General features: G+C 37.4%; 2 protein-coding genes across 2 annotated transcripts; both read right to left on the bottom strand.

Annotated features, from left to right (window-relative positions):
• Positions 1–1,648: 1,648 nt before the first annotated feature.
• Positions 1,649–7,124, bottom strand: LOC103927842 (zinc finger CCCH domain-containing protein 24). The gene is made up of 14 exons (XM_009336801.3): positions 6,350–7,124; positions 6,173–6,265; positions 5,800–6,081; positions 5,601–5,673; positions 5,304–5,436; positions 5,054–5,207; positions 4,809–4,892; positions 4,542–4,664; positions 4,126–4,299; positions 3,902–4,036; positions 3,463–3,558; positions 2,896–3,213; positions 2,133–2,176; positions 1,649–2,048 (listed from the first exon to the last, which is right to left on the bottom strand). The coding sequence occupies exons 1-14, from the start codon at positions 6,881–6,883 to the stop codon at positions 1,805–1,807; spliced, it is 2,487 nt and encodes an 828-aa protein (XP_009335076.2). The 5' UTR covers positions 6,884–7,124; the 3' UTR covers positions 1,649–1,804.
• Positions 7,125–8,688: 1,564 nt separating this feature from the next.
• Positions 8,689–11,796, bottom strand: LOC103927841 (probable E3 ubiquitin-protein ligase LUL2). The gene is made up of 4 exons (XM_009336799.3): positions 11,609–11,796; positions 10,843–11,437; positions 9,678–10,173; positions 8,689–9,205 (listed from the first exon to the last, which is right to left on the bottom strand). Exons 2-4 carry the CDS (start codon positions 11,337–11,339, stop codon positions 9,101–9,103), a joined length of 1,098 nt encoding a protein of 365 aa, XP_009335074.2. The 5' UTR covers positions 11,340–11,437; positions 11,609–11,796; the 3' UTR covers positions 8,689–9,100.
• Between the last annotated feature and the right edge of the window lie 790 nt (positions 11,797–12,586).

Raw genomic sequence — 12,586 nt, 5'->3', positions numbered from 1 at the left:
GCACTTCGCTTTTCCCTGCAGTGCTTTTATAAAGGGCCTCTCAAGCTCCAGTTTCTTGGGCGGGAGACCCTGCTTTTCAAAGTTCCATCTTCCTTGCTGGTTAAAAAAGCACTTAGACTTGAGTCAACAGTCTCTGTTGCTTCCCTAACATGATTAAGACATTTAATCTACATATTACTATTACGCTATATAGACATAATAGAGTTCAAATGTTTGCATTCTTATTGATTATTATTTATTAGAGACGAGCTTGAGGCAGTGTTTTATGATAATTATAATCTAATACAATTCATGTAGTCAGTTAAATGATAAGTATTTTAAGAATAAAATGAGGTAATCTCGGTTACAACCGAATCTTTCTCTTGTGTTAGACGGTAAACTTGATTGAGGAAAAAGAGAGAGAGAGGCTTTGATAAAGTTATGGGTAACCTAGTGCGTAGTATAATCCAAATCAATCATACTTGCGCCTTTCTCACGGTGGTGGTGCTAGTTGTTGTTCTCACCACAAATATTATCACAAATCATAAATTAGAGATCATCATATGTCGGAAGAAACAAGCCTACCAAGTGCCACGTGCCTGCTTAAAGTCCGAAATGGCTGCTAAACAAGATAAAACAATGATTTAAATTGAAAAAGTGAAACCCAATGGAGCTTCCAATTAAACAATAATGTTCCAAACCTAATTGAAATTATTGAAATACTCCATCATACGAAGGACTTTCATGTAACAAGGTGTTATTGTGATAAGTTAATATTATTAGAATAAGTCAATCACATATAGTTATATTGAAAAGTTAAAATGAATAGCAACGTATGATTCATTTAAAATGTTATATTGAAAAGTTAAAATGAATAGCAACGTATAATTCATTTAAAATACTGTTTGAATATGACTAATAGTTATTTAATACAAACTCCAAAGTAAAAATTTGTTATGCTTTTTCCTCCTTTCCAGTACAAATTATGCGGGAGGTATCCTTAGCTGTCAGCGGCCAATGAATTTAAAAGAAGAGAAAGCAAAAGAGAGAAAAAGAAGCATGAGGAAAAGCAGTATTCAAATATCATAATCGGAACTCTATGATCATCTAAAGACCATCCTTAAAAACATTCATTCGATTTGAAGAATATTTAGTCATCCATATAAATCAAACAAATTAACTGTTCATCACAAAGATGTTATTTGTTATCATAACCCATCATTTTCTTCAATACATGAATTGTTAAACAATCTACAAAATGAATAAATTTTCCTATGCATGCCCTTTAAACGCTGATAAAGAGGATGAATAATTTTGAATATGACGTTTGTATATTTAAATGATTTCACTCCTTCATTAAATGAGAAATAATGGTTGTAGTTTAAACGGCCCAAGCCAAATATTATGTTGTTGAATTAACCATCCAGTCACATCGTTTTTTATCAAAAGTGTGAGATTTCTTTCCTCTTGGATTTCTTTCCTAATAGGACTCCACTGGAACATCGTTTTTAAAGGATGGCACATCTCATAAGGCTAGGCCATTGAAGTTTGGACATGTAAAACACTTTTGGGACGCCACCTCCCAGCTCCTCTCACCGTCAAAGAGCAGTTGGTCGTTGGATCAATGTGCATAGGTGACACTAATTCAACAAATGAAAATATGCACTCGTGAAAAACGAAAGTCTATCGAGCATTCAAATACTTCAACGCTACAAAACTGGTAGATGCTAATTGAAAACTAACTGTAAAATTCTGTCAAAATTTTGTTAGTAAACGAAATAAATTATTTGTTGAACCATTCAGATTGTTGTGATCAGCTGCATGCCTACCTCTCAAGGAGCATTACTAATTCACAGTGTACGGTATGTGGGAAAATGTCGACAGCCATTGCTTTCACAGGACGGAAAGGCTCTGAAGCAGGCATAGACTTGGTTCTGTGCCGTGCTAGGCCAGCACTGCCCATGTTTCTCCATGCTCTGTTGTTCTTGTTCTTGTCGATTTTCTCAGGAGAAGGTGTGCAAAGCTCGATCGCATTTGCCACCAACGTTTCAGGATTGCAGGAAATGTAGCTATACCAAATAGGAAAAGAAAGTCAGCTTCCGGTACTGAAATAAATGAAGGCAAAAAAAACACGGCAAAGTATGTGAACTTACACAAGCTTCCGTAGATCAGCATGAGTCCTCAGTGCTTTGATCACCTACATATTTCAGACCAATCATCAGGTTCAACAGTCTCGGGAAATATATTGTCACAAACATACAACAAAAGCTACTAAACATATAGACATTGTTGATGCTCACGTCAATAGCCAATATCAAATCACAGTCCTCAATCAGAGAAAACCAATTAGGAAATGTTGTTCAGCGGTAAACATAAACAAAAAAGAACATAATTTTTGCATAAACAGTTTACTAGATTTCAAAAGAAGTAAAAAAGACTATTTAGAACCATGGAAAGACGATTACTCCGAACATTTCCAGAAGTGAGCCTATTTTGTGAGTCGAAGGAAAAAAAACCCACAACTGCAGTATTTAACACCAGTTAATGGATAAGAAATTTTGACGCACTCGTAAAAAGATGAGCGTATTTGATAAGAACAAGAAACAGCTTGTAGGCTACCAGTGGAAGGGTCTCCAAAACTTCTGAAAAACCACTCATTCACTTCAACATGGTTCACTAGACAAATTTGCTACCTCCATATACTTTTCAGTCTTTGATATTCTGATCAAAGATTTCAAGTGGGCAAGCTAGCCCAAACAAACCTGACCTTTTAAAAAAGGTTAAAGTTTTCAAGGCTCGCATGGGCCAAACTGAAAATTTACCAATCAAATTCACATGCTGGTTGAGCAAACCATGAGTCAAAAAGGGTGCAAAATTTTCAGAGATTCATATGGAATGCACCAGAGTGTTACTCACAGTGGGGTGAAGTCCGTTTCGTGGAGGATCAACAATAGCAACAACATTACTGAAACATTTGACTGGAGTTTTCCCCTTTTCAGAAGTGCAACTGCTTTGAGGTTGGCTTCTCACTTCCTGCTTGTCAATTTCTAAACCCTCAGATGCAGTGTCAAGCTCATGGCTTGAACTCTCCTCAGGGTTGGGTTTGTTGTCCATTGAGATTGCTTTCTCACCCTCGGTAACTATAACTTTGTCACTACCTTCAGTGACATGATCGTCTTGTTTCTGAGGTGCAATTGCGTACTCTTCCAACAAAGACCGCATCACATCCTCTGCCTGTCGTTTCACAGATGACAATAATACAAAATAAACATTAAAAAAAAAAAAAAAAACTTTATTACCTCAGCTACCTTACTCAAAGAAACTGCAAATTCTACAAAAAAAAAAAATAATGAATTGACTGGAAGATAAGAAATAGTATAGGGATTTATTATCTCCAATTTTCTTTCAAGGGTGTATTGTATTTTTCACAAGATCCAAAGGCGCAATGGATAACGTAATATAAATCACAACCCGAATTCTCACCTTCGCACAGACAAATCTACAGTTATTTATGTCATTAATTTCAGCATTCCTACGAGCATCTGAAACCGCAGAAGCATTCATTTCAATGCCAACAACCTGGAAAACATTCGTAGGGAAAACAGTCTTAGTCCATAGGGGGAAAATAAAAAATAACAAGTTTTTGTTTTCATATGCAGATGATATGGAACCTGACATTCTGACAGAGTTATAATTTTTCTATCATTTACCGACTCTAAAAGAAGGGCACGGACTGATCAGTTTATTTATGAAATAAAACTGGTTTCTGTTTCCTTCTCTGTGTTTCATGATGAATGATGAGGACTGAAAAGTTCATAGCACCAATATAATAGGCATACGTTTTTCAACTTTATAAGATACTCTAACCGCTCCAAAAGGGGGAAAATGACAAAAAAATGAGAATCAGGATTTCGAATATTACCATACCAACATGGTGTGCTAAAGTCAGCCCAATTGTTCCAGTCCCACAACATACATCAAATAGCAAGGTATCAGGACCCAACTGAGCCCAATCCCCCGCAAGCGAGTAAAGCTTCTCTGCAGCAGGGGTATTAACCTGCAGTAGAGTTGGATTCAGGAATAATTAATATTGCGAGGAAAACTCTTTTCAGATGAGCTGATCAATATAGCAAGCTGATGACCAACCTGGAAAAAGGCTGTTGGTGATATACAGAACTTAAGATTGTTTATATAGTCATGAATTTTTGGTTCTACAACATTGTCAGCAGACTGCGTTTCGGAACCACCTTCAGCTTTAGGTATAGATAATGAGCGCAGTGGAGCATCAGCTGGAGCTGCATTCGATATTCCTTGGTGATCCTGAAAAAAGGGTAAACCATGATACTGAGCACAACACATTTAAAAACTGAAGAGACAATATTGCTCTATCATCAATTAAGGGGAGCAACATATTCTCTTGGTAGCAGTCTGTCATGAGACTAAGGCATCATCGAGTCGAATTCAGCCATGACATTCTTACTACCTTCAGCTGGGATAAGTTTATAACAAACCTAGACTACAAGGATTTTGTACCTGGTTATCAAAAAATAAGGATTTAGTACCTGAATAACTAAAAACATTAGTGGCAAAGATGGAGAGCTAGCAGCAGCTCCTGCAGCAAAAGCTTGAGCCAACCTCTCATATTCACTGGTTATTTGTGCATCATCAAATCCGCTACTGGAAACCTATGTACAGAGAGGGTGAAAACATCAAAATTACAGTTACATGGTTTTACCATTCAATTTTTTTTTTAACTATAAAAGAAGGCTTATAGGGGAAAATAAAGAAAAGACGCATGTAAATCCTGATGCAGGTTCGCACACACTAACCTGAACAATAAGCATGACCTCCATAATATTGGCCTCACAATGTTCAGAATCAGTAGCAATGCCTGGTTTCCTCCCTTCTCGAACCTTAGAAGAAAAATCACGAGACAGAATATTCAGTGATTGGGAGAACAATATTACTTATCAGGTGCATATCAACAGTATATGAGCATTGGGTACTTCGAAAGACAGTGATACTTGTCATACAAATTTTTTTCCAAGTATACCCTCTATTTTACAACACCTACCGTCAATTGGCGCCAGAATCCAATATTCTTAAATCTGTTCCAAATTGGTAAACTTGAATGTTGCAGAAATTCCTGAAATATTGAAGCATATTGGGAAGAAATTCTGGAAACATTTGGGCAGTCAAAGGGTTCTTCAACTGCTGTAACACCCTCCCTGGAAATATTTAATTTAGTGAAAAATCTATTCGAAGAACAAAAAAAAAAAAAAAAAAAAAAACAACAACAGAAAAGTCTATTGACAGTGAATTACCTAAAGTTTCCAAGCATAAACCCCACAGTAATTTTTCCCTGTAAAGAATACCCAACCGAAAATTCACACTTGTTCCGATATCCTTTTACAACTGGGGACGCTAGTATACCCTCTAAACTGCAGGGAAGGCCACCTACAATCATCAAAATGCAAAGGGTGAATCCCTAGTCAAATTTTGTTGCAAGTACAACGGAAAAATTGGAGCAATCAAGCGCTTTGACCCACTATCATCTCTAAAACATTAATAAAACAATCAAATGAGTTTCAATAAGTTCACAGGTAATGTATGAAGATTACCTATCTCCCTAGACTTGAGTATCCATTCTGGAAGTGGAATACCATCAGGACAAGCTTTACGAGCGTTCCTCGTCTGCAAAATAAAAGTTGCACCAGTAAATAAGTCATTTTTCGGTGCGTGTGAACAAATTTATAGATGCTAATAATAATACCAAAAATTACGATGTTAAAAGAAATAATATAAACAAGCACCACTGACAAGTCTTTTGAGAATCTGCATAAGAGAGCTCTTTTTATGCTCCAACTGATCATCATAAGACATATGAGCTAGGGGAGTCACGACTTTCCGGGCACTTCGTCCAGTAAGCCCATCACCATCCTCAGCCCCATTTGCAGTCATAGAGTCTTCCACATTCTCCCCATCTAATCCAACACCTGGGATTTGAGGTGCCATTATCGATTTCGTTCTCTTTTCGAATGATCTGGGAATGACATCCGCAACCTTCATAACTTTGTTGCCAATCGATATTCCTTCCAGGTCCTGCCACATAGAGATTTTCAAGTGACAGTGAACATGTCAATTTGAACACAATAAAGTTTGAAATTATATGTTTGTGCAAGTCAGGGGATACCTTCACAGCATTTTGTAATTGCTCTGCATTCTCAAAACTCACAAAACCTAAAGCCATGCCTTTCTTCTTCTTCGCCGACTTAAATCCGACTCCCTGCAATGCACTACCAAAAAATCACAATCCCAAACTTCGAAATTCGAAACCCGAAAAATAAAAATCACTAAGAAAAATACTTGCCTTCTCACTGAGAAATTCTTTCAGTTTCTCGGACTTCCAATTCCTCGGCAAATGCACCAGGCACTTGCTCAGCTCGGGATCCAAACCCCCAGCATCGCCGCCGTCTCCGTCTTCATCGATGGCCTCCGTCATCATCACATTGTCCAAAGCCACGCACCCCTCAATCTCCTCCTCCAACTTCTGCTTCTTGGCGCGCTCGGATGTCGGGTCCCACGTGTTGTCGGGTCGGGGACGGAGCTCCGCCTCGCCGTGTGCGTAGCGGCACTCGCTTCCGTGGCCGCAGGTTTTGGCCTCGCGCCTGAAAAAGGAGCAGAGGCTGGTCTTCCATAGAGGGGGCGCGGCGGAAGGGTTTTGGACGTCGTCGTTAACCTCTCGCTTGCGTTTGTCGCCGGATACGACGTCGTCGGGCGGTTGGGTTGCTGGGTCCTGTGGCGGTTGGGGTTGATCGGTTGAACCGTGCCCGTTGAGTGGGGATGGTGGGTTTAGGAGTTCAGTTGCGGACGGTTCGGCAGTTGGAGTTGGAGTTGAAGACATTGCGAAAGTAATGGAGTTGTCTGCTAACTTGGAGGTCAAGTGGTTCCTTGTACTTAGGTTTGCACTTTGTAACTATATTTATGTAATTTGGGAAAATTTTTGAAATGTTAAATAAACGCACATCTTTTTAAATTTGACCAGTTAACTAAATTTCAAAGCGATTTGTCATATTAATTTTTCAAAATTATTAATTTATCATCTCATAAGTTTAAGAATAAGTTGCATATGAATTTTGTTAAGTGTTATTTCGATCATTTCAATACTTCACTTTCTTTCTATTAAGTTATCTTCGACAAAAATAATTCTAGATTTTTTTCAAAATAAATAATTGATCTCGGATATGATGATTTAACGGTTTGACGTTAAGAAAAAGGGAATAACATACACTCACTTTTGTATTTCTAAGTGAATGCTCAAAATATAGTCACTTAAAGTTAGATGATATATTCATATTAAAATGTTTGAAAAAAAATCTTCAATGGAAGTTATGTGTAAAGCACATGACTTATTTTGAATGGAAAACCAACAGAGTCAGCATAAGATGACAACTTAATGATTCAGAAAGTTGGTATGATAAATCGCTTAAAATTTTTAGTTCATATGAAATTGACAGAGGCGTATAAGTTTATATGACATTTCAATAATTTTTTATGTGATAACTAAGTTACGTACAACTATATCCAATATTTTTTTTAAATATATTATTTCTCTTCAAAAAAAAAAAATGTTTTACCTGCGTACTTCGTTGCTATTTTATTTCATGTAATTGCTATACGGGTGGATTACAAATTTGAGAGTGTCTAAGTATTACAGAGATTACCCTTCAAATTGAATATTTATTTTTTTTAATATTTTAAAAAAAAGAATACTATTTACACAAATCTAAACTCTCTATTAATAAAACTATCTTTGTCAACTAAAAGATGATAAAAATATTATTTAGTCTTCTATTACAAAAAAAAAAAAAAACTAATAATATAATTTCACAAATCCAAATTTTATTGTTTTTATTAAAGTCTCATTTAAAGGTAATGTTAAGATATATCTAGCATAAAATAAAATAAAATAAAAAACCTCACTCCCACAAGAGATTTTTTAGTGTACTCGGAATACGAGGTGATATATTATACAATTGCTGAGATGTTTATGTTAAAAAATTAATAACCTAAAGAATAAAACTTTCATCCACTTATATAATGACACATAATGTACCCATCTGTGTTCCAGGCATAATGAAAAATTTCTTCACCCCACTCACATTCTTTCTCCCTGTTCACACACAAAGTGGAGGGAGAAGATAGGGTTAAGCAGACTCCATCTCGCATCATCATTGAGATTTGAAAACATAAAGTCGTCCAACAACCATTGTCCTCAACGAAATTTGAACGCATGAGCGCATCAAAGAAAGTGAGATGAGATGGAATTTCAATTCGATATCATATAAGATATATAATACCCTTGTTTTCTGAAGAATCTCAACTAGCTTGAACATTGCCATCACACAAAGTACAAACTGAAGAATCTCAACTAGCTTGAAGATATATAATCAAAAGGAAAACTAATAAAAATGACTTGAAAACTTTGAGTTTTAACGATAAGGATAAAATAAAAGGAAAAGTGAATAGTATCAAGTTTGACTTTTTAGTGTAAAAATGTAATTTTTCGTTAAAATGAACAGTACTCTTCAATCCGGGTTTTCGTATATCCACCCCAACGGTGAAAAAACTTGCACTCTAGTCGAGCTCACAATGATCCGAACCATCCACAATGGCGTCAGTAGGAAAAACAACAATGGTTAACACAAGTTAAAAGTAAATAAAAATGCATTCTGTTGAGACACGACAGTGTCGCTACTAAACACTGATCACTGTGAGGAATTTGCCAACTCTACATGTCTTCCTCAAATACAAGGAAGCTGAAGCGTGGCGCCAGAGTCATCCGCCCCACGCCTCATGAAAGGGAAAACAAGGGGTTTCTATAAAGGAAAATAGAATACAAGTATAATTGGCAATTTTATTCTTTTTAAAAGTATAGCGCAACTATTTTCTCAACTCGCTCACATGTGATGAGATCCGTACGATTCTGACATCTGTGTTGGACTCATCGTATGTGAGAAAGTCGGGTCATGTTTTATCTTTTCTAGTATCGTTTTCTATAGGATTGATTATATGGAGTTTACAATATGTAGTTGATAGCATGCTATCCTGAACTATGTGCTCAATTGTTCACCTTGATTTCCAAGAGTCGGTCAACTGGTTGCCTACAGACGGGGCATCTGTTTGTCTGGAACCTCAGAACCTTGGCACAACCACTGCACATGCACTGCAGTCAAAAAACAAAATATTAGCCAGAAGAAAAAATCAAGACATACCTTACTCATACTCAGATTACAACGCTAGTATGCAGCTCACAAGATGAAACACCAACCAAAATACTGTAAATATCGGATAAAGATAAATCCTGCAAGGGAGTTATACAAAGTGGATTTTGGCCCATACGCAACACTCCTTTATATTTCTCTGTGGGAAAACAATGTTTTGTGGGGCTAAATGAATGTCTGGAGGAAAGCGCGAGGGTGGAGGGGGACGATGCATTTTTTCAGCCACAAAAGTTATGAAAGTTAGGGACGTCTCCAACAAACTATGCAGTTCGAGTGGAATTGTGTGGAGGTTTATAAGGATAGAACTTAGATTCAATATCTCTTGTAAGCAAAAACAAAATAGTACTTCAATAAAACGTGTCTTCATCCAAACTACAAATAGAAGACGAGGTAAAGAATAGAATCTCTACGTACCATGTGCCGGCATGGGAGGACAGTTGTGTCTCGAGGTTCTGACAAGCAAATTATACATTCTTTGCCAGAATCATTTCCATTTTGATCATTTTCAACTGAATTCCCAATACCAAAGATCTCCTGCAGCTCGTACCTCATACCATTCACCCACAGTATCTGCTTCATCACCCGCACTTTGTACTCCCCATTCTCCTTCTTTTCAAACACCGCCTGGGTGATCTGAGAATTCCCAGCGGAATTTCCATCCGATTCCTGCTCACCATCATTCAAGGGGAAGGATTCAGCCTTCACCACAAGAGGATAAACTTCTACGTCACCCTCTTTTGTTAACCCTATGTCCTCAAACACCAAGAAGTCAATCCCAGTTCCGGAAGGTTGTCTAAACTTTTGACCAAGACCTTTCTCAAAAGGCACTGTAACAGATTTAAGCAAGCTTTCCTTTGTTGCTGTCAGTTTACAGTCTACATCTTCTTTAGCAAAAAACATAACTGTCATGCTGTGGCACAAAAAGGGGAATAAATAAATAAGTAAAAGGATCACATATAGAAGAACCATCAAATGAATGTATTTAACAACGGAATGGTTAACAGCATCATATGAAGGGGTTTAACAACTGAATAAGAAATTTTAGACGCATAAGTACAGAGGTTATGTTTCATTTCTTATTTCTTTTAGCGCAAAACAAACAATTGATTATTTCCCATCAAGAAATATTAGACTCTCATCGTCTCCATGTCTGTCACAAATAACGTCGACAGATTTGTATGTCATTTTACACCAGGGCACAAGCCTCATAACTTCATTTAGTAGTTCATCTGCCTTAGGCCCTTAACCTCTATCATTAGACAATTGTATCAAAGTAATAAGCTTGACGGTTGAGCTAAGCTATATGTTTCCTTCTTTGGTCCAGTGGAAAAACCTATGTTTTTAAAAAGTTGACTTGACTATGGCAACTCGCAATGAAGAGGCATGTATATATTGCCTAACACAACCACTAAGTATCACCAATAAACCGCACAATCAGCTCGAAACAAATTCAACCAATCTAATGTCATCAACGAACTACATCTTTTCAAATCCTTAGTCAAACATCACTGCTCCAATGATCAAAGCATACGAAAAAATACTCTCATAAAACAGGCGTCCATGAACTCAAGAAATTTACCTTCCGGGCGCAGCAGCATCAAACGTGAAAGCAACAACGAACCTCCCGGGATTCTCCTCATCCGGCTCAACCCTCAAAGAGTCTTTCTTGATATTCACGTCATTCTTAATGGTGACCGTCTTCTGATGTTCCACAAAGGGAGCACCCTGAGGGGGAGGAGGGGGTGCACCGAAAGGGAACTGCCCGTGAACCCAATTGGCGGGAGTGGGGCCCATGTAGACCCCGGTGCCGTGAAAAGACTGCGGATACGGGACCGGCACAGGCGGCGGCGGGTGGAATCCGGGGTATTGGAAGAACTGGGGCGGATTTGGGTTTGATCCATTTGGATATAGAGACGGGTATTGATGGTACTGGGGTGGATTGGAGTCTGGTCCGTTGGGATATTGAGATGCATGAGGTGGTGGTGAAGCAGCAAAAACATGAGTGCCCCCAGACATTTGGGGTTGCGGGCGGTGCCTCCGGCGACCCCCGGAGGTGGTGCTTCCAAAATTTCCCATTTTCTCTATATTTGGAATTTCAGTTTTCACTTTTTTTTGTATTGAACAATAAAAAAAAACCTTCAAATTTTGAATCTTTCGTTTGGCAGATGAGAAACCTGAAGAAAAGATGCAGTGAAAATGTTGGAATTTATTAATTTTTAGATCAGAAAATCATTTCCATCAATCACATACGATCAAATTCACAAAACAAATTAAGAAAATTAAATTATGACGAAATCCAACAAGAAAAATGATAAATGAGATTGAAATGAAAAGGAAAAACGCACCTTGAGAAATTCTTGTGGATGTGTTGTTTGCATTCTAGAGAGAGAGAGAGAGAGAGAGAGAGAGAGAGGGGAGAGAGGAGGTTGAGATTTTTGAATGAATGAATCTGGAAATGGGATATTTGGGGTGTCTGTCTGTCCACCGACCCAACTAGCGACAACGTCCTACGTCCACCGCGACAACCTTGGGAAAGAAAAGATACGCGTAAACTTTCTTCTTCTTCTATTCTTGCTTCAAGTGCCATCTCACCGTGTATCTGGATCAATCCTAAATTAAATTGCACTATTTTGTTTTGGTTTGTTTTTGTTTATTTTTGTTAGATTAGATGTTCGATTACCTACCAGCGGGATTTGAACTTATGCCGTCATACAATGGCTTAATACATATTCACTACTGTTGTAAAATGTCACTTACTTGTTTGCTTTTTTGGTTGGTAATGAAAAAGTTTCTGCTTTTGTTCTTTGCAAATTACAAAGTTTGGATGCGAGAAATAAATTTGAATTTAGACAAAAGTCGAAATTTAGAAATCGACATACAATAACACTTGGAATTTCATTTCTCTAATTTCCAAGTTTAAATTTTATGTAAATAATTGTCACCTCCATATTTCCGTAAGTGAAAGCATAAAAAAAAATACAAAATAACTCAACCATGAGTGGCTGCCACCGCCACCCACCGTCATCATCACCATCACGACTACCACCACCACTACACACTGCTGTCTACCACACTGTTGCCGATGCCAACACCCACCATCATCCCCACCATCTTCACCACCACTACTAGCATATTTCCTAACTATTATCTCTCATTTTATATATTAATAACTCTCTATGCACTTTGAAATTTCTTTTAGAAGATTAAGCAAACAAGAAGTTCACAAAGTTTTTAAAATAAAATTTAATCATTCTTGCAGTCCTATTAGATTAGGAGTATGATTGTGTAAATAATTTTAAATAATTTTAACCTGAATGTTATTA

The sequence above is a fragment of a genome, unplaced genomic scaffold (genome assembly GCF_019419815.1).
Source record: "Pyrus x bretschneideri cultivar Hongxiangsu unplaced genomic scaffold, Pyrus_bretschneideri_v1 Contig29, whole genome shotgun sequence".
NCBI classification, from domain to species: Eukaryota; Viridiplantae; Streptophyta; class Magnoliopsida; order Rosales; family Rosaceae; genus Pyrus; species Pyrus x bretschneideri.
This window is presented reverse-complemented; position numbering and strand designations above follow the sequence as displayed.